The 22061-nt window shown below is 47.5% G+C and overlaps 2 protein-coding genes across 8 annotated transcripts in view; both read right to left on the reverse strand.

The window, feature by feature from the left end:
- The window catches only part of RALGAPB (Ral GTPase activating protein non-catalytic subunit beta), a 55915-nt gene extending 52169 nt beyond the window's left edge, over positions 1–3746 (reverse strand). For all 7 annotated transcript variants that reach the window (XM_078875698.1, XM_078875697.1, XM_078875696.1 and 4 more), the window contains exons 1-2: positions 3584–3746; positions 638–900 (exon numbers count right to left, since the gene is read on the reverse strand). In XM_078875698.1, the coding sequence (XP_078731824.1) occupies positions 638–802 (165 nt within the window). In that variant the 5' untranslated portion in view covers positions 803–900; positions 3584–3746. The remainder of the gene's footprint in view (positions 1–637; positions 901–3583) is intronic.
- Positions 3747–7514: 3768 nt separating this feature from the next.
- VSTM2L (V-set and transmembrane domain containing 2 like) overlaps positions 7515–22061 on the reverse strand; it is a 65189-nt gene continuing 50642 nt past the window's right edge. Inside the window, exons 2-5 of the mRNA XM_078875715.1 lie at positions 16727–16911; positions 16004–16036; positions 14643–14997; positions 7515–11509 (exon numbers count right to left, since the gene is read on the reverse strand). Of these exons, the coding sequence (XP_078731841.1) occupies positions 11427–11509; positions 14643–14997; positions 16004–16036; positions 16727–16911 (656 nt within the window). The 3' untranslated portion in view covers positions 7515–11426. The remainder of the gene's footprint in view (positions 11510–14642; positions 14998–16003; positions 16037–16726; positions 16912–22061) is intronic.

Consider the following 22061-nt stretch of genomic DNA (forward strand, 5'->3'; position numbering starts at 1 on the left):
TTTGTTAAATTGAGTTCATAAATGAAGATCCCGCGTGAACTCATCCTTGCCCACCTCTAGTCTCTCTCGTTACTAAGCGCCCGTCCACACACTCGCCGCTCCGGCAACTGAAGCTCTCTATCGAAGCTCCCAGTCAACCGTGGACCATTGGGAGGTTGCTCAATCTCCTCTGCTGTAGTCCAGACCTCCTATCCACCCAGATTTCTCCCTGCCCTGTTCAAGTCCAGGTCTAAGGCTTTATTTGTTTCCTCTGCATATGACTGACTGCATCACACTATAAAATAAATATGCGCACTGTTTCTGAACAGAATTTTGAGGTGTGGTTGTATTCAGATACTGTAAGAATTTTACTGTTTTATTTTCTCAGATTTACAGTAAAAAAAAGTAGCAAACATAAATCATAATTTCACGTTCCAAATTTGAAACAAATATATATTGAGCATAAGAAGACATTTTCATTGTTGAGTATCTATATACAATTACATGTCTACGGGCAGGGATGTAGGTATGTAATGATGCCAGTTTGTGACCAGGAATCAAACTCAGTTCGTTGGGTCACGCTTTCGGGCGAGGATGAGCCGACGACAGAACTGGGATGGGCGCCGTGCGGAGGTGGCACAGGGAAAACGGGGCGTGCCTCCTTGTCCGTGTGCAGGATGGAGTCGGCGGTCGGTTGGCTGAGCGGCCGCACCACCGCCACCACGACATCACGGCCCACGCTCTCGGGGAAGCTGTGCAGCACACTCAGGTGGCCCTGGTCACGCTCAATCAGGTGCTGCAGCGAACGCCACTCCGAGTACATGGCGCCCGCGTTGGCGTGGCACGGGGGCGCACGGAACGGCACGGCCCCTGGTCCTGGCGCGAGCCGCTACGCGGTGCCAGCTTTTTGGCCCTCAATATCTGGGCAGAAAAAAAACAACGACGAAAGGATATTGTTATAAACACAACATTGACATCGATGTCAATACTGTACAAGTAAAATATATATGCACAGTCCTTTGTTAATCCACTGCTGGATGATACTTGCCCACACCACGCAGGTCGTGAGGGTATTATGAGCATACTTCATACAGCTTGTTGAAAGTAGAGAGCATAGATGCAAGAGCAAATAAGTACAGTACAATCAGGGGCTTTTCTGAAATGTCCTATGCTGCCCATCGTTTTTGGCTCTATAGTAAATTAGAGCATAGTTATCAGCAGCATCAGCAAAACAAAAAGTAAATCTTGGCTGATATTTTCAAAGGCATCTACCATTTTAAAAACATGTGTGCCTTAAAAATACTTCTGAGCCCAGTTTAATCTTTTCAAACACTAGAGGGAATCAATTTATCTAAAAGTAAACAATTTATCTCAAACCCTGCAGTCAAATCTACACATCCGTGGCATGACAACAACGATTGTTTTACGTAAACACGTCTTCGTGATCGTATATCACCTTCAGGTTAACACTTCCATACACACACAAAAAATACTTCAGAGTGCTGCATATTTTAGCAATCGTAACAATAACACGTGCCACTGTGTGTACGAACTGTATACACGCAGACGCACGCGACAAAGAACTTACAACTGGGATAACATCAGCAAAATGAGTACACCAAGCAATACATGCTTGGCAACATTACACTCCACCGGTTCATTTGCAATGCAGCAGCTGCTGCTGCATTCTCTCCGATTATAATTATCAATCGCAGTGCACGGCCACTGATGATTGTCACTGTAAGAGTGAGCGCTCAACACAAATCAAATCTGATATCAGGGGCACAGAACATAGAGGGTAAGAGGGGGGGGGGCAACTCAAATGCTAATCAAAGACAAAGATCCCCCGTATAGCCTTAAAACATTGTTGGGGCAAGTGCTGTTAGCGAGCACCTATGAAGGCTGGAACTGTACACGAGGTGGTGGGTAGGCAGCACCACGCCTGACCGCCTTTGTCTCCCTAGTGGCGATGTTTACACACCACACCAGGTCCTCATTTGAGGCTGAGTCGATCTAGGGGAGGGCCCATGACCGGTTCAAATAATCGTCACTGGTGTTGGCCGTGAGCGGGAATCGAACTTGGGTCGCCGGGTTCATAGTGCAGCGTGCTAACCATTACGCTACAGTTCATTGTAAACAAATCGAATTCCCATGTGAAAACAACATTCAGTAACACATTGCACAACCACAACTACATGAACCACTACCGGTCACCACACCAACACCATTACTTGGACGACAACAACAACAACACTCGCGATTCGCCACTAAGTGGCGGCGACGTCACCACGGCGCCTGTGCCAGGCTAGGTGCACTTTGAGACCCAGATACATGCATACGCCTTAGCTCCCGCAATTCAAATGAGAAGTTATTGGGGGCTCCAGGTAAGCGCTGTACCAACACTCCACCACACCATGCGTAAAGCAAGCAAGGGATACCACGTGGAGACACTCACTGAAAGAGACAAACACGAAGAAGATGCAGAAGGCTTCGCGAGACAGAGGCAGACGTAGAGACTCCGGGCACAAAGTCTCACAGAGACACAGACGGGACGGATAATGAACACCGAGACATGGCAAATGCAGTGGCAACGAGATAGAACAAGGAAAGAAACCGAGAACGACATTGACACCGAAAAATGGAAAAAGAGACGCACACACACACAGAGTTCAAGTTAATTTATTAGGTATAGCCCTGTGAGCCATTCGGCTCTTGAATCGGGTGCAACCGCAACAAACAAAAAACGAAAACATAAACAAGAAAACATCTTAAAGTGACTATGTGACTATGCACAAACAGAAAATCCAAGAAAAGACAGCTAAATGTTGCAGAAATAGCACCGTACACCAACGCTGTGTGCAAAAATCCCAGTGGGATGCAAGTCAAACAACAACCACAAGACAACTTAGATTAAAACCATCAGTCTAACTCCGTACTACAACAAACAAACATGGCCAAACCAAATAACTTTTCGAAAACCACCAAAATAAAGCCATAAAAGCAATGAAACAGTGATCTGCCTCTGCAACAGAGGCAGACATCGAAAGCCACAGGAGACAAAGTCAGAGTGCGAAAGACAAATTGCCGAAGCGATAGCGAGAAAGATATAGAATTACACAGTAATAGAGCTAGACACGTCAAGAGAACACGGTGACAGGCAACGTAAAGGGAAGGACGCAAAACGACACGGAGAGCCACAGCGGAACACGAAGACGCACGTAGCGAGAGAGACATAGCAGCAAGAGTGAAGCACTAACATAGGTGCACACAGCGACACGCAAAGCGATAGCGAGATACGGAGACGCGAGTTGTAACCTGGGCCCGGTAACAACAACAACCACCACCACCACCATCGTTGCCCCAAGTCGCGGGCAGCTGCTGCTGCTGCGTCTCATTTACACAAGCAACACCTCGCCCCGCAATAATTACCGTCGATTCCAATCATTGCCGCCGCTTTATAGAAATATATCATCGCGAGCGTCGTCAAAACAAGCGAGCCAGGCAGGTCGGCGTTGTAGCTTTGCGGGTGTCAAAAGCCCGCCCGAGGTAGGCCCCGTCACACCGTGACGACCGCGATCGGGCGCACGGCAGCAAAAGCACTCACGGGTGGGCGACCAAGGGACGAGGTCGGGCGGGTTGGGCGACGACGACGATGATGATGATGATAACGAGACGAGGGTGGTCGAGCACGTTCGGCTTCACCGGAGCCTCACAACCACCACCTCAGCCACCGACTTCTCTGGGCTCACGAGGGACATCGGCAGTGACGTCACGCGAGCCGGAAACAAAACAACGGCGGGGCGGGGACAAGGAGCGCGGGGGGGGGGCCTTCACGGCTAAGTGACACGCCCACATAGGGGCTCCGGTTTACGACGCAGGGTTGCCACCGCGGACTCGATTTACGACGTATCCGACGCGAAATCAAGTTCATTCAAGTTCATTTATTAGGTATAGCCCTGTGAGCCATTCGGCTCTTGAATCGGGTGCAACCGCAACAAACAAAACATGAACAAAAAACATCTTAAAGTTAATATGTGACTAAGTGCAAACAGAAAATCCAAGAAAAGACAGGAAAAGAAAACAAATTCGGAACGCGTTTGAACAGTGAGTCTGTATTCTTGGTTCTTTCGGTAAAGTCACGTAGAAGGGAAATAATAAAATAATGTAAATATAAAACAATAAAAATTCTCACGACTGCAACACAAGCAATTATCATCAGGTGTGAAATCCACAGCAAGAAAATTTGAAAAAAAAATGGTTGAGTCTGGTTTCAGATGTGATTTGATGTGGGTGGTTGTGGTGGTGGTGTTATTCTCAGGTGCGTATTGGGGGATTTTTTTGTTTGACCTCTTAAGCCCCTGTTAAATATTGTATTGCTGGTAAAAATAATAATAAAAAACACATATGCAAGTGATGTTTTTAACTATTTCTAATGTCAATGGGTAAGCAGGGTCCGATTTACGACTGGGGTTCCCAGGAACGTGACCGCCTGATGTAATGTCCAACGAGGGCTCGGCTTGATTGTACGAGCCACGCCTACACTCTTTGGTTCTTGCGGTAAAGTCACGTAGGTATAAAATAAAATAAATAAAATCACGACGTTTCGTGCGCAACACAAGCATCCGTCATCAGGTGTGGGACAGCTACAGCAAGAAACAACTGCTGAAGTGGGCACTTGTGTTGCGCCCGAAACGTCGTGATTTAATTTATTTTATACCTACGTGACTTTACCGAAAGAACCAAAGAGTATGGATCCCTGCAGTCACGAAAACTTCAAATCGAGATTGAGCCACGCCGACTCACAGCCAACTGCCGAGCAGGGTCTTAGCGCGATAAAAGAGCTTTATTGCTCATCGGATTTCTCCATTACCAGTAGCACTCCTCTTAGAGATGGTAATTGGTTCCACAAAACCAGTCGTTAAGCGATTTGGTCGTTAAGCGAGTATAGGAAACACATTCCTGCGGAGGGAGTTGGTAGTGTAGTGTTCTAAGGACGGACTTCTAAACGTCTTTTATGGCACACACCGTTTATTATCTTAATAACACAGTCCCTATCACACTAAGGGGTATATGGTCCCCTCACCCGTTACCCTCAGAAGGTACAAGCCTCCGGACCTTGCAGGCTATCTAATCTCCCTGCTCTCTCAGCATCCTCTGGCTGGACCTAGGGGATCTCTCCCCGACCACTGGTTACTCTGAGCCCTAGCCCTGATAAGGGCTGGAGGGCTTGGTCCAGGGTCCTAGACGTCTTCGGCCGACTTGGGTCTTCGTGTAGCAGAACTCCTCCAGAGCTCTCAGCGCTCTGGCTTTTATACCTGTTCGTGGCCGGGTTGTCCAATCCCCGGCCACCTTGTGAGACCCTCTGATTGGTCCTTCCCAATCTGGGTTTGAATCCTACCTCACCCCATTTGACCCTGACCGTTTGATTGAGTGGGAAAACCTTGTTTACGATCTGCTGTCACAGTTTGCGAACAGCGAGTAGTTAACACCACTACAGTAGGAACGCTGGGCTGCTCGGTCAATGGCCAGGGTCAACGGCGGCGTGGTGTATTCTGCAAATATGGCCGACTGTGAGAGCGGGCACAAGCCGGCGTGAGTAGGTTAAACGTTGAGTTTTATAAGGGCACCACGGGGTGACCAGCCCCTCCCCACCCAGCCCCACCCCTCCCACCCCCCACCTAGCCCCCCCACCCAGCCCCACCCCACTCTCCCCACCCAGCCCCTCCCCACCCAGCCCCCCCACCCTCCCCACCCAGCCCCTCCCCTCCCCACGACCCCACCTTCCCCTCCCCACCCAGCCCCACCCTCCCCACCCAGCCCCTCCCCACTAATTTTTTTTACCTACGTGACTTTACAGAAAAAACCTAAGAATATTAAGCCCCCACGCCCACCCACCGCGACGCCCGTTGTAAAAAAGGGGGCGTGGTCTGACTGCACAAGCCCCGCCCACTGCAGAGGAGGCGTGGTTTAGTGATTGCAGCCACGCACCTGGCCTTACGAAAGGAATGACATCAGTGTCAGTTTAGAATGCACCTTGTGCCCAGGAAAGCGACACTGAGTCTAATTTCCCCCCTTTTTAAGGAGCTTTCTGCCAAGTTAAATGCATTTTTTTCAATTCTAGATTTGAAGCTTTCGTGACTGCAAGGATTCATATTCTTAGGTTTTTTCGGTAAAGTCACGTAGGTAAAAAATTTAAATTAATAAAAGTAAAATAAAAATAAAATAAAAATCACGACGTTTCGGAGGCAACACAAGCTTCCGTCTTCAGGTGGAACCGTCACAGCACGATAGCTGTATCAAGGAAGCTTGTGTTGCCTCCGAAACGTCGTGATTTTTATTTTATTTTTATTTTACTTTTATTTATTCGAATTTTTTACCTACGTGACTTTACCGAAAAAACATAAGAATTTTTTTTCAAATTTAGGCCATGAGGCCGGCACACAATGGGTCTATAATCGCGAATGCCCTCGCGAGATATTTAACGTCTGCTGTGGGTGAAGCGCACGGCACGTGCCATTCATGGTTATTATTCCGCAGCATTAATCAGTGCGGGCTGCTGGAATTCGAACCGTGCACCTAGGCCATGTCACCGCCCGGAAGCGAAGCAGGGATTTGAGCCTGGATAAGCGTTTGGATGGGTGACCACCATGCATGGCAGGTTGTCAAAGGCTAGTGCAGCAAAATACATGCTTTTATTTGATGTTTGATTTACAGTGCTTTATGAATGCACTGTGATAACAAGTCTTCCTTAGCCGTTGTAGTCATGGGGTTTGTTTGACCATACTTCACCACGCTGCTCAGCGCGGGTTGGTGAAAGGAGGGGGGGGAGTGGAACCCAGGACCGGTTGAGATGTGACGACGCCACTGATGTTAGCCGTCAAAGTTCAGGACACGAGGTTTGCAGTGCAGTGCACTCACCACTGTGCCACCACTCCACCCCCAATATAAATGAGCAAAACAAAAACGGTGCTGTGCGGTTGAGTACAAGTCAGATTGTCCACACGTTTCAATGAGCATTGTTTTGGGCTCATTCATCACTGGGGTTCTTACGCTAATAGTATAAATTACATATTCTTACATCCAGAAAATCCACTGACTTCCCACCACCATGTGCTCCATCAAGTAGAACTGGTGGGAAACGATGGCTTGGGGAGGTCTTCATTCAGCAGGGGATTGAACATTTCTCATACATGTTTTAGAGTCATGTCTGCCTCGGTCGGGTGACCCAAGCAACTACTAGTTAATATTTAAAACTCCAGTATACAAACAACCAGGAAAATATTCCGAGGGAATTAAGCCCTACTCATAATTCACACATTTTGGCAATAAGCTTTAGGAAATTGGCAGTATTTGTGACTTACGAAGCTGCATTATTTTGTAGCTACATGAGTATTGCGCATTAAAGGCTATTGCAATCTTCATAGGTGACGGGTATGTTCACAATGTTAATTACAAATAGTCTCAGTAGCAACTGGAGAATCTTGATTGTAATTCATCACATTTGACAGAGCCGAGGAGGGAGGGTTGATGTTTTATGGAAATTTTATTGCAAGCGCGCACAACGAACGACCTGTACAAAATGCGCAAGTTTGTGCATTTTAAATACTGTTTGTAATCTCACACGGTGAAGACAGAAAGAAAACAACCACACTCGAAGAAGCCTTTGGATGCTGCGATGCAAGTCAAAGATGTTATCAAATAAGCCAACCCTAGCAACAATGTGAAATGTACCACTGACAACAGTACTGTATTGTCATTCACTGGGTTTCCAATATGAAGAGGAATATCTCGCTCCTTTTGTTTTTATGGTTGTGCTGTCGAGCTCTGCGACGTGTTTTGGGTTGTACGGCGTGTTATTCGGCACGATTTACAAAAAAAAACTATTTTTTATTTCACCAGGTAAGGCCCACTGAGCTACTTAGCTTCTTTTCAGAAGCGACCTGGCCACAAATGACAACTCAACAAAGTGGCTTGTCACCTGGGAATTTATAGCAGCCAAATACTCTTAAACGCATGATGTTGATTCTAAATGTGGAGAAAAAAACCGGAAGACCTGGAGAAAATCTACTCGACTACGGGGAGAACATGCAAACTCCAAATATACAGGCATCAAGGTCGGGATCGAACCCATGCCTACTGTATACTAGACGAGGTAGTTAACATCTTGCCACCGTTTATACGTGCCAAGAGTCTTCTTCAGGAACTAGATTACGTTATGTGCGCGCGTTTCTTCAGTGCAACGCCAAATCAGTTCCTGAAGAAGCGTCCAGCGTGTGGAGCGAAACGTCGGGACTTCGTGCAGGAAAAAAACACGCGGTACAATCCAAATAATCACATCGGGAGACAATCAACTAAATTGCTACAACTCGTAGCAATCATTGCCCGCCTATTGGCGAACTAATGCCCCCCCACTCGCAGAAACAGGTGAAGTGTCACATCATGTCCAGGAGGGGCAAGCTGCCACTGGAAGTGCCCTTTAAAATGCGTTGAGATGAGATGGGATGTAAGTTGCTTGTCGTTTGTAAAGCAACTCTGAAACGCCCCGGGACATGTAGGGTGCTCTTTCAAAACAAGTCATTGTAATAATACATTTTTAAAATCATTATTTGAATCAAAATGGATTCATATAAGTCGAAAAAATTACGGTTTACCAACAAAAATGTGTTTTTCTGAAACGGCCGATACTGACGTGTGCTGTGATCAATTAATTGTTTTACAGAATCTTTATTTCTATTGGAGGAATGCGATGAGCTAAAAATCTCTTTTTCACAAATGTCCAGTAGGGGCACGGGGTCAGAAAGTTACAACAACAACCTATGTAAAAATACGATAGGACTGCAAAGTATAGGAAAGGTATACGTAAATAAATAATTAACTATTTTTATTTTAACAAGATAAAGCCCACTGAGCTATTAGCTTCTTTTTCATAGGCGGCCTGGCCACAAATAATAACTCAACAAAGTGGCTTATCGTGTGAGCATTTATAGCAGACAAATACTAAAAATAATCTAAACGCACGTTGATTCTAAATGTGGAGGGAAAAACCCAGCCCGAGATCTGAGCGAGGCCCGGCTGCAACCGAGACATACAATCCGTCACGTGTGATTCGTTTAAAAATGTAAATGTATGCTGTCCAACATACATCATGTGCAAAACATGATATGGAGTAGGTTTTAATTTTTTGGAATACCATTTACGTTTTTTATACATTCTATAAATTAATGGCACATTTATAAATGGCATATGCTAGTAAATGGAGATTTGGAAACCCAGTAAATAAGATGATGTAACAGTAAAAAAGTAAAACCTGATTTCAAAACACAGAACACAAAAATATCCCAAAAGCAAACGCAGACGTGGAGCTTTTACATTGCAACGGATTTAATCGCAGTGACCCGAATTAAATTGGTGGGAATTTACTGTTCATACAGGTAAAACGTCTTACCGTGTATACTGCATACGCTGCAAACATGTTAGTAGTCGTTTAATAACTATTATACGTTACTGAATTGTAAGTGATTCTTATCTACAGTTGTGTAGTGTACAGTATGAGCGCAAGCATTGTTGTGCACATCAACAAAAAAACACATTCAAGATCACACACGATGCCGTGGGGCTCTTCGCAGCGACGAGCGTGGTCCGACAACCGCATCACTCACTCTCTCTCTCCATCCTTGTCAGCTCGCGGTGCCACCGTTAATCCCAAGAACCGACTCAAGAATTTACAAAAATGAAATCCGACCGAAATAAATGTCATAAATGCATTCCTTAATAACATTCACATCGATCTTCAGGAGTAAGAGTGGTGCAGCCCTGCAATTGTCTACTCACGCTACCGCTGGCATATAGGGCCTCCAACACGAGGGAGTTACTATTGAGGGCTGGCCATCGAACAAAGACGGTCACTGCATCGCGCATGCGTTCAGATGCGTTTCTGCGGCCGTCTGGAACGCTCTTCATCCCCATATTAGGAAGCCACTGGAGCTATGCACTTTTAAATCAAGATTGAAAACTCATTTATTTAGAACTGCTTTTTGTGTTTAGATTGTTGTCCGTCCTCCTGCACCTCCGATTAGCGCGATTGGCTACGTACGGTGCGAAAGAAGTTCAACGTACGTACGTACATGGAGCCTCTCTAGGGAGTGTATTTGTCCCATTCTTCCATGGACATTCATCTTGGAAGAGGTAGGAGTAGCCCCGTTACCACGCACACCCAGCCCACCCACTAAGCGGTTTCCCCAATTATACTGCTGGGCGGATAGAGACGGGCGGTATTTAAGAAAACTGCATCATTGTTTCAACTGCCGTGCTCAGAGATGAAACCGGTGACCCGTGGACCCGCAAGGCCAGCGTGATAATCATTACACCGCGGCAGCATCCATTCATTTTCAGATGCTCCTCATTTTTTTCTGAATGAATCATGAAATTAAATTAGAATGGCGCCATTGAATAACAAGCTGAGGCTGTCCACTCGTGGTTCGCTCGTGGTTGTTGTCACCTCCTGTCCATCGCTCTCTCGTTTTTATGCAACAAAAAATTCCGACACTGCTGAGCTGACACCACCACGGCCCTTAGGACGCACCGTTGTGGCCGTGCCCGCGCTACCGTGGACTAGGGGTGTCCGCACAGACTGAGTTCGGATCTGTAAAAAAGCTCAAGTGATCCATCACCGGCTTTCCCACGTGGGTACCATTCCCACTGCCTGCCTCTCCGCGCACCTGACAGTTTAACTCCGGGGCCTAGCAGTGCCGGTGCAAGCTCTCCGATCCCGGCGTAACAAAGCGCCGTAAAAAAATGCCCTCCAATTATCTTTTCCTTCCCGCAACCTCAGCGGCAGAATTGATGGAGGAAAATATTTTGTTTCTCTGCAGGGCAGGTGACAATGTGTCTGCCAATGACCCTCTTCTCTGCAAGCCAAATTGGCTCGAATCCATTAAGCGGTAGGTTCCGGAGCAGCAGAGGAATGCAAAAAAAACAATATCCCTTATTGAGGTAATGAAGCCAAGGCAGGTGACCACTTGTGACAGCCGTGGTGGGTGGGTGTCCCAAGGGCCACGCTGATCCAGGCCCAGGGAGCACAGGTTGCTGTGTTTGTGTCTCTAAGGTGCTGCCTAACCAGGAAATCCCTACGCTTGCACTTTTTACACTACAACGTTTCCTAACATTCACTATTACGCGCTAACACGTCCCCTTCTCGTTACCTCTGGTGTTTTCCAGATCGTGTATACATTATATATATATAAAAAGATCAACAAGCACGCGTGGTAAGTATGTTGAACGTCTGCCAACCCACACAAAGTCGCTCCTTCGTAAATAAATGCATCATTTGTTCGACTATATGTACACGCCACTGTGTATATACACATTACATATCTGGTTTAAGTTACCCACGCGCCCCGCCCACGTTGGCACGTGCGCCGCTGCACACGTCGCGCTGTCGCGTCGGTCTAGCGCGCGGGGTTAACGGCGCACAGAAGCTGAGCAGCCAGGAAGATCCACGGCAGGAGGTGGCCAGCCATCGTCTTTGTGCCTACGGACACGAGGACGCAAGGGAGACAGAAACGCAGGCAGCTGAGCGAAGTGAATCCATGAACAGAGCACAACAGCGGGAGCTGCCACGTCAAATTATGAGCAGATTCGCCCGATGCGTGTAAGTCCGGGGAATGGAACACGAAAATGAAAACCGGCGCAAAGAACCGGATTTAACTGGTCTTTTTTTTTAGAAGCAAAAACAGAACCCGATTTTTTTTTTTAAGATGCTGCAATCTCGAAGCCAATTTTGAGAATCGGAATATTTATTGACACTGGAGGAATCCAATGAGCTATAAAGCTCTTTTTCACAGATTGTCCAGGGCACAGTGAATATGCTTTCTCAGTCATGTGGTGAATTGTCAGGCTAGCTGCACTTGTGCCAGGCTAGGTGCACTTTGAGGCCACGTGAAGTGTCGTAAGATGACTAACCTGGCACCTGTTAGGGGACATACCCAGCTGTGAATGGGTTAAACATACATACTCACATAGACACACTCACACGGACAGATAAAAGCAGGATGTGTGCAACTGCTCAACACTGCATTGAACACTACATTGAGATGTTAAAGAGGTTAGCTTTGGAGTTAATTGCAGGTTTCTACACGAACATAAAAATGGTACTAAATTACATTTAATGTATGCTACGCAATATTTATTGCTAGAATATAATACCGGTTCAAGCGGGCTTCCGTGCACACACCCGAACCGCGCAAAGCCAAACGGTTCAATGCCCTGCTCATCACGTCGTCACCATCGTTCCCTTCCCCTCCTTTCCATTTCCCTCCCGTTCGCATTCCGTTAGTCGTGCGTAACTCTGCCGTCTGAGACGCTCGTTACGCTACGGGGCGCATGAGGATGCGATACGTCGCTGTCGGTTGTCTTCAGTGGTTTTTTTCAGCAGGGGGCGATGTCGCTACGTGGCTGTACCCAAGCGTGTAATAAATTAGTAATTTGCTAATTTGAATAAAAATTGGACCGTTACACCGGCAAAAAACACGCGGCCTGCTCGTTTTCAAATAACGCCATGGGATATTTGATGCTCGCGCCGAAGCAGACGGTGCATTCGTATTTAACGGTTCACACGCCCGCGGTATTAACCGGGGGTGGCCGCTCGCTGGGTTTGAACCGCAAGTCTCCGCGAGCAGTGGCAAACGCGCCGCTGCTCCAGCACACATCGCGTGCGACAGTCCCCCGACGACTCCAGCGCCAACTTGCGGATGAGCGGCCTCTGAAACGAGCTCCATAAATCCCATCCTCACCTTCCATTTCAGACACTGTCAACCAAAAAAAAATGAAGAGGGGGGGGGGGGCAACTGCTAGAACAGCGAGCCGTGAACGTGTAATCAATCTCGAGGCCAGTGTTGCAAAGACAAACACAACTCCGCCATTAATAGCTGACAACGACCGCAATGCAGATGCAGTGAATATTGATCGGAGAGGGCTCATGTCCACTTTTTTGTCTGTAATGTTTTGCTGACTTAACATTCCGTGAAAGGAGGGGGTGGGATCCACACGATACATTTTGGCCGAATAACACATCGCTCTGCCCCGCGCGCACGAACACCATTTGTCTCGGTGAATTGATAAACACGGGCTCACCCACCCGCACCACGGAGTGATTTATTCAGTCGGAGTAATGCAAAGGGAGATCCTGCGAAAGTGAGAATGAATGATGATGTTTGTTTATGAGCCAGGTAAGAGTCTGCTGAAACACAGAAACTCCTCCACCCAGGGTGGCTTGGGTGTAAATATTACTGTGATCCAGTGAATTGCAAGTTGGTGTTTTTTTTAAACTTCAACATGTATATTGTTTTGGCAGCCACTCGTAATCCAAATATGCGTGTTGTGGGCAAACTGAGGAATCCATTCTGCTGCTGCGTAGGCTTGCGCGGTTGCGCTGTTTGTCCAGCTCTCCGATGCGTTTTCAGGCCGTAGTGCTTTTGGTTCGGCACCGTGTCCGACGTTTCGCTCTACGGGGCGGGGATGCTGCTCGAGGAACTGAATTCACGAAGAGGCTCGCAGGACGCGCCGAACAGCGCTCAGCGCAAGCCGTGCACTACCGCGGACGCCTGCCGGGAGTGCATGGCGAAAGAAATGCCCAACACGTGGCCTAAGCCGGAAAACCACAACTCGGATTGACATTTTTGTTTAAAACCCAGGAGCCCGATTCAAGTGATACGATGGTGGAAGCTAGGGGAGAAACAATCATTGATTCACAAATTAATATTGATTTTTAAGCTCATGATACATGCATTGAATTACGCGTGTAAAAATTCAACATTTTTCTCTATGCCGTTTACTTTGCATGTCACCACTGTAGTTACTGGACGTGCTACCATTCACCACAATTTCCAAAAAAATATAAATATTCTTGAATCAAGTTGTCAACCTCATGATGGACATTTAATTGCATCTGCAGGGAGGCATGAGGGGGCGGGTGAATGGTTCCACTCTTTTTTTTCTATCAATTCTGGGTGAACAAAAACCGATGAAAGCAAAAAAATACTCGCAGCCGAATTTTCCGCTTTTCCGCCAAATATTCCAGAACACCGCCTTTCCGCCAACAAACTAATCAGGCCATACACATGTCGTGCATGTGGTCTGCTCTGCATTGCTCCTTACCCAGTAATGATCTCAAATCGACTTTTGTTTTGGCACCTCGAGATGTGCTGCATGGGAGGCGTTCTATAAATAATAGTGACGATGATGATGATGAAGTTGACGATGGTGAAACACAAGATAGCTACTTAGGCACGTAAAGCAGCATCAACTCAAATCGATGCTTGCACTCGCGACGCGTGCGTGGAATCGTGAGCGCGAGAATTGATCGTTCAGGATCCACGCGAAATGAAAACGGCGAAAATTAAACAGGACAAACGACATGTTAAAGTGAGATGGGGAAAATTTTAAATAATCGATCGATTTTATTTATTTGTTTCAGCAGAAAGGAGCCAATGAGCCCGTTAGGCTCGATTTCATCGGCGTCCCACGAAGGCACAATTCTTAAAAGTCGATCACGACCTCCGATCGCGAGACTCCGATCGCCACCTCCGATCGCGACACTCCGTTTCGTCGCGATGGGACGCCGCGATCGTGAAGTGAAGTCGTGATGCCCGTGCCGCCCCACCTACCAGCACCGGCCGCCCGCTGCTTCTTTTTCTTCTTCTGCTCCTCTTCCTCCTCTCCTTTCTTCTCGGCCTCCTCCTTTGCGGCTTTGCGTGCGGACGAGGATGTGGACGACGAGGAGGAGGAGGCGGACGACGAGGAGGATGAGGAGGAGGTGTCATTGCGGACGATGGGCTGGGCCTGAGCGGCCTGCATGTCCTCGGGCCGCGGCGTGACGCGCAGCCAGGCGCGGGCCGTGTGCTCCTGCGGCGGCCGCGGGCGGTAGTCCGTGACGCGGCACTCGTACGCGCCCTCGTCGCCGCGACGCACCGACGTCAGGCGCAGGCGGTTCGAGATGTCGCTGCCGAGGACTCTCACCACCTGCGGCGTGGGGGTCACGTGGGTCACGGGGGTCACGGGGGAGGGGTTCAGAGGTAGATGATCCGAGTGGGTTGTTGGTGATGAACCGGCCACAGAAATCCATGTCATATCTGCCCAGCGATGATTGTCCTTAGCCCTAAGTTGTCGCGCTGACCCGAGTCTCAATACCGGCTCGAACAACAGCTGTAATTCATTGCCCTTCCCCCCGCACCTCCGATTAGCATGGTTCGCTATGTACGGTCTGAAAGAAGTTGAGTATACCGACACGCATATGAATATGTCATTTCTACAATGAGTTCAGGAGCTGTAAATGGGGAGTTGAGCACCCCTTTAATACTCATTTCAGTAACAAATACTTCACACTATTAATGTCGTCCTAACACTGGCCGGATAATACACTTTAGACCGTAGCCTTCACGTCAACCATAACCTTTAATCTCAACAATGGCTCTAACCCAAGACGGTTGCCTGGATTCGAGCCCAGGGTCTCAGCTATTGCCGGCTCAGTGCTCTGACGTCTCGAAGCCATCTCGAGGTAACGTTTTCACACACCCCACCATTGTATTTCGGACGATAACCATCAAAAGTAGCTACATATTTAGTAGCTACGCGCCCCGAACTTTCAAGGGCCCCGCGCTAAATGCTTTCAAGCTATCAATTCCGGTTCAGTGATTCTGAACTTGCTCAATTACTATAGTACTATACCGCCTTCAACTTTTATGAACGACTGGGTGTTTAAGGTTAGCGATTCGTCGTATTATCTGGCTGTGTAGCAAATGAAAGCATACAATTACCTTACTATGCAAGTTAAAAATGAGTGTTTTAATATTTTTTTTAAAATGTATGCTACAGGCCCCGCACTAGCTTCGTCCGGCACTGAAGCATCCGCGCACAGAGACGAGTGCGCAAAAGCTCAGAGGCGGCGAGGCAGCGGCGTCACCGACTCGCACGTGGACGCTGAAGGAACGCCAGCCGGTGTGGGGGGGGTGCTCGCTAAGCCACTTACACTGATCTTTGTGCCTTCTTCCTTCATCACCATCTGCGACAGAGGCAAAGGGGGTCATCCCAAACTGATTTCAGCACGTGTGACGATAACACCCGCTTTCAACTTTTTTCAACAATAAGCTTGGTTTATTGAAAAACGGGTGCGCGCGCATGTGTCTGTGTGTGTGCCTGCGTGTGTGTCTGTGTGTGTGTTTGTGTCTGTGTGTGTCTGTGTGTGTGTCTGTGTGTGTGTCTGCGTGTGTGTCTGCGTGTGTGTCTGTGTGTGTGTGTCTGTGTCTTTGTGTGTCTGTGTGTGTGTCTGTGCCTGTGTGGGTGTCTGTGTGTGTGTCTGTGTGTGTGCGTCTGTGTCTTTGTGTGTCTGCGTGTGTGTGTCTGTGTGTGTGTCTGTGTGTGTGTGTCTGTGTGTGTGTCTGTGTGTCTGTGGGGAGCGGCAGCGCAACGGTTCGCGCGCTGCGCTACGAACCCGGCGACACGGGTTCGATTCCCGCTCACGGCCAACACCAGCGTACGATCGCTTGAACCGGTCCTGAGCCTACCCCTAGGTCGACTCAGCCTGAACTGAGTACCTGGTGCGGTGTGTGTTAAACATCGCCACTAGGGAGAGACAAAGGCGACCGGGCATGGTGCCGGCCTCCATCAGGTGCTCTTCGCGAACAGCGCTTGGCCACACGACATAAAGGGAATCTTCATCATTTGGACAGAGAGGGGGTGCCGGTTGACGGACCTGTCTGCGGGGTCCTCCGTCGTCCAGAGCCACTCCCCTGGCCGCCTCTCGCGTCTCGCCTTTCACGAACCACCACTGGATCTCGAGCGAGTAGGCGGGCGCTCCGCCGCCGTGGAAGGCGCACGACATCTCCACGTCTTCGCCTTCGCGCGCCGTCACGTCCTGCGGGACCTGCCGGAACGTGCCTGGCGCGCGCGCGTGCGACAAGGAAGACGACGGATATGAAGACACCTGGAGGGGGGGAGGGGCGATGTTGCACAACTTCGCCTCGAGTGATGATAACTCAAAATAATTTGTAATTTTATTTTTTATTAATTTATAAATTATAAAATAATTTTAATTTTTATTAATTTTAATTTAATGTTTTACCTACGTGACTTTACCGAAAGAACTAAGAGTATGAATCCTTGCAGTCACGAAAGCTTCAAATCTAGAATTGATGATAACTCGGTTCTTTAGAAGCTGCTTCTTGTGTTTGTTGTCCTTCACCCACCCCCACCACCTATTGCACGGTTGGCTATGTACGGTGCCAAAGAAGTTCTACATACATACGAGGACAAAGGATCTATGAAAAATGATAGCTCAACGAAGTGGGTTATCATCATGTGGAAATGTACAGCAGCTCAAATAATCTAAACGCGCGATGTCGATTCTAAATGTGGAGGGAAAACCCGGAGGACCCGGAGAAAAATCCACGCGAACACGGGGAGAGAGAGAGAGAGATGCAAACTCCAAATAGACAGCAGGCGTCAGGGTCGAGATCGAACTCACGACCTCCTGTATACCAGGCGAGGGAGATAACATCTTGCCCCGCGCGACATCCGACGTTGCATCAGCCTGCAATCTATTATCTTAAATTGATTTGTGCAGCGCCTTATTTCTAAGCGCTTTACAGCGATGATACAATTGTGCACCAGACGACAGTGGTTGAGATAAAGAGTGGGGTTGTTGTTATTAAAAGTGGTGGTGGTGTAGTTATGGTGGCATGAGACCAGGGGCAGAGGATAAGGACTCGTTGTTGAGGGCTGACGTTTGTGACGGTGTGCGGTTTAAATTTCGATTTAAAGCTTTCGTGACTGCAGGGATTCATCTTCTTGGTTCTGTCGGTAAAGTCACGTAGAAGGGAAATCATAAAATAATAAAAATAAAACATAATACAATTATTTTAAAGCTTTCGTGACTGCAGGGATTCATCTTCTTGGTTCTGTCGGTAAAGTCACGTAGAAGGGAAATCATAAAATAATAGAAATAAAACATAATACAATTATTTTAAAGCTTTCGTGACTGCAGGGATTCATCTTCTTGGTTCTTTCGGTAAAGTCACGTAGAAGGGAAATCATAAAATAATAAAAATAAAACATAATACAATTATTTTTAAGCTTTCGTGACTGCAGGGATTCATCTTCTTGGTTCTGTCGGTAAAGTCACGTAGAAGGGAAATCATAAAATAATAGAAATAAAACATAATACAATTATTTTAAAGCTTTCGTGACTGCAGGGATTCATCTTCTTGGTTCTTTCGGTAAAGTCACGTAGAAGGGAAATCATAAAATAATAAAAATAAAACATAATACAATTATTTTAAAGCTTTCGTGACTGCAGGGATTCATCTTCTTGGTTCTTTCGGTAAAGTCACGTAGAAGGGAAATCATAAAATAATAAAAATAAAACATAATACAATTATTTTAAAGCTTTCGTGACTGCAGGGATTCATCTTCTTGGTTCTGTCGGTAAAGTCACGTAGAAGGGAAATAATAAAATAATAAAAATAAAACATAATACAATTATTTTAAAGCTTTCGTGACTGCAGGGATTCATCTTCTTGGTTCTGTCGGTAAAGTCACGTAGAAGGGAAATAATAAAATAATAAAAATAAAACATAATACAATTATTTTAAAGCTTTCGTGACTGCAGGGATTAATCTTCTTGGTTCTTTCGGTAAAGTCACGTAGAAGGGAAATCATAAAATGATAAAAATAAAACATAATACAATTATTTTAAAGCTTTCGTGACTGCAGGGATTCATCTTCTTGGTTCTTTCGGTAAAGTCACGTAGAAGGGAAATCATAAAATGATAAAAATAAAACATAATAAAATACAATTCTCACGACGTTTCGGCCACAACGCAAGCAGCCGTCCTCAGGTGAAGAACAGGTCTGTCAGAAAGACAGCATCAGATGCTGTCCGACAGACCTGTTCTTGTATTTTATTATGTTTATTTTTTATTATTTTATTATTTCCCTTCTACGTGACTTTACCGAAAGAACCAAGAAGGTGTGCGGTTTGTCCATTCGTAGGGGGCACCGGTGGTGGTTGTACGGCACACATTTGGTGATTGTACGGGGCACAGGTGGTGCATCAGCCGGTCATCTCAGTCTGTCAACCCATGGCACCTGGGTCTGTCCCGTGGCCTGCCAGTGCGCGTTCGACACTTAACGTGACCTCGATGTGCACATAGCCTGGCACAATCGCCGTGGAGACGTCACCGCCACTGAGTGGGGAATGGCGGTTGTTGTTTGTCCGTCATAACCGAGTAGACGAAGCTTCTAATTTATCAAATTGGTCTCCTGCACGCCCGTTTCCAGGATTCCTTACTTGTTGTAAATGTATTGTTCATCAAGCAGTGGATAGATTATAACTGATAATGATGATGAACTTAGTGAACGTGGCTGTCAATGGCCATGAGACCATCTCGAAAATTAATATGTTGTTGTCCTGCTTGCTTTGTCTCTTGTCGCAGAGAAATTAAGTTTATTGTCCAAACTTACTCTGATAAAAAAAAACACTATTAGAATGTGTTTGTTGTTGTTGATGCATTCTGCTTCCATCGGGGATTTCGCATTCATATTCTGAAGTGCTCACTCAGTAGATGGGCGCGATTATCACGTGCTAATTAACCAAAGACGTTCTAATCACTTTGCGCGATCAAGCGAACTGACCCGGGTTTCACATTAAAAAAATCATAATCTGAATAAGAAGCAGCTTCCCGAAGACAAAATCAACACGTGCAGGTGGAAAAGTTAACCCCAATTTGACACTCGTGGGGAAATGGTTAATGCGCGCACGGAAAAACAAGGACATGTTTCAACTGCTTTGCATTGCAGTAGTTGAAAAATTGCAGCAGTTGAAACATTGTACGTAACATGATGATGGTTGAGATAAAGAGTGGGGGTTGTTGTTGTTGTTATTGAAAGTGGTGGTTTAGTTATGGTGACAGTTGTGAGGATAGGCCGGAGAGGATGAGGGGTTGGGGTAGTGATAGGGGTTGGGGTAGTGATAGGGGTAGTGATAGGGGTTGGGGTAGTGATAGGGGTAGTGATAGGGGTTGGGGTAGTGATAGAGGTGGTGATAGGGGTTGGGGTTGTTATAGGGGTTGGGGCTAGTGCTGTTAGCGAGTACCACCTATGAAGGTCGGCATGGCACACGAGCGGGTGGGTGGCCAGCAGTGATGAGGCGTTGGTTCTGTATGTTGCACGGGTCTCACGATTTCGTCCATCTGGATGGACTCTTGCCGATAACATGTGGTAATTCAGCAGCATTTAAGAAAAACAATGCCCGATTCTGCTGCTGAGACCCAGATGGTCAAAATCAGCCCAGACTTTGCTTGCATTAACAAAGGCCGCTGGACAATATTGATCTGGAACGCCAACACCTTTGAGCTGATGGACTAAAACGCATTGTTATTATGTGGAGACAGAGTGGAGTTGTGCCTATGTTTGTTTTTACACTTGTACGTGCACACCTCGGTTTCAAAAGATACCTCTGCGTTCTGAAGCCATGAAGTTAGTACGGCCATGGAGTTAATACGGCATGAAGTTAGTACGCCTTGGAGTTAGTACGACATGGAGTTAGTACGGCATGGAGTTAATACAGCATGGAGTTATGACGTCATGGAGTTAGTACGGCATGGAGTTAATACGGCATGGAGTTATGACGTCATGGAGTAAGTACGGCATGGAGTTAGTACGTCATGGCGTTAATACGGCATGGAGTTAGTACGGCATGGAGTTATGACGTCATGGAGTTAGCACAGCATGGAGTTATGACGTCATGGAGTAAGTACGGCATGGAGTTAGTACGGCATGGAGTTAATACGGCATGGAGTAAGTACGTCATGGAGTTAATACGTCATGGGGTTAGTACGTCATGGAGTTAGTACGTCATGGAGTTAGTACGGCCATGCAGGGACCACCTGAGCCACGAAGGGCCCTTTTTAAACATTCCTCAACATACAGCCCCCCTCCCCGCCACCCCGGGGCTCGATGGCGAATGCCTCGACACTCCGGCATACCGGAGATCTACCGACAGGGGGAGATGTTGACCACCGGTGCCTGCACGAGGCATGGGGCTTGGTGCCTGGGGCGGTGGTGCAGGAAGGTCAGGGCCGGGTTAAGATTTTGTCGGCACTTGGGTAAATATTTCCAAACGGAAAACAAAGTTCAAACAAATAAAATGTATTTTTTTTACGAGGCTAACAACAAATAAAATTCAGCATTCACAAGTGAAAAAACTGTTCACTTCATCTCTGGAGGCCCTCGAGTTTGGCCCTGAAGCCCGTGGCCGAATTCGGACCTGGCAGTTGCCAGCGAGACGACTTCGATTCCCCGCTCACGGCCACCAACACCGGTGACGATTATATCTGAGCCGGTCCTGGGCCTCCCCTAGGTCGACTCGGCCTCAAATAAGTACCTGGTGCGGTGTGTAGTAAACATCGCCACTGGGGAGACAAAGGCGGCCGAGCGTGGTGCTGGCCACCCACCCCCTCGTGTGCCGTGTCGGCCTTAATTGGTGCTCGCGAACGGCACTTGCCACGAGCATCTGTTGAGGCTATACGGGGGACATTTCTCTTTGGTGGTTGCGGCAGGCAGGGCTGCTGGAAGTGTTCACGTGAATAATTCACAATCATAGGATTTTACGTCTCATGCAGAACATTTTTGTTTGATGTTCTGTTTGTGTTTTGCGATTTAAGGTTGGATTTTTTTGCATTCCATCAGACGTTTGCCACCAAGACGGGAGGCAACGTTGTACAACGGCACCAGCCTAACCTCCACAACATGTTACTGGTAGAAACCTCCTGGTTCCACCAGCCCACAGGGGATTATTGTGTCCGTCCGTCGTGCATCCAAAAATGGGAGGGGTGGGGCTGGGTGGAGAGGGGAGGGTGGGGAGGGGCTGGGTGGGGAGGGGCTGGGTGGGGAGGGGAGGGTGGGGAGGGGCTGGGTGGGGAGGGTGGGGAGGGGCTGGGTGGGGAGGGTGGGGAGGGGCTGGATGGGGAGGGTGGGGCTGGCTGGGGGGTGGGTGGGTGTTGCTGGGTGGGGAGCGGCTGGTCACCCCG

The sequence above is a fragment of the Lampetra fluviatilis genome, chromosome 42 (genome assembly GCF_964198595.1).
Source record: "Lampetra fluviatilis chromosome 42, kcLamFluv1.1, whole genome shotgun sequence".
In the NCBI taxonomy this organism is placed as follows: Eukaryota; Metazoa; Chordata; class Hyperoartia; order Petromyzontiformes; family Petromyzontidae; genus Lampetra; species Lampetra fluviatilis.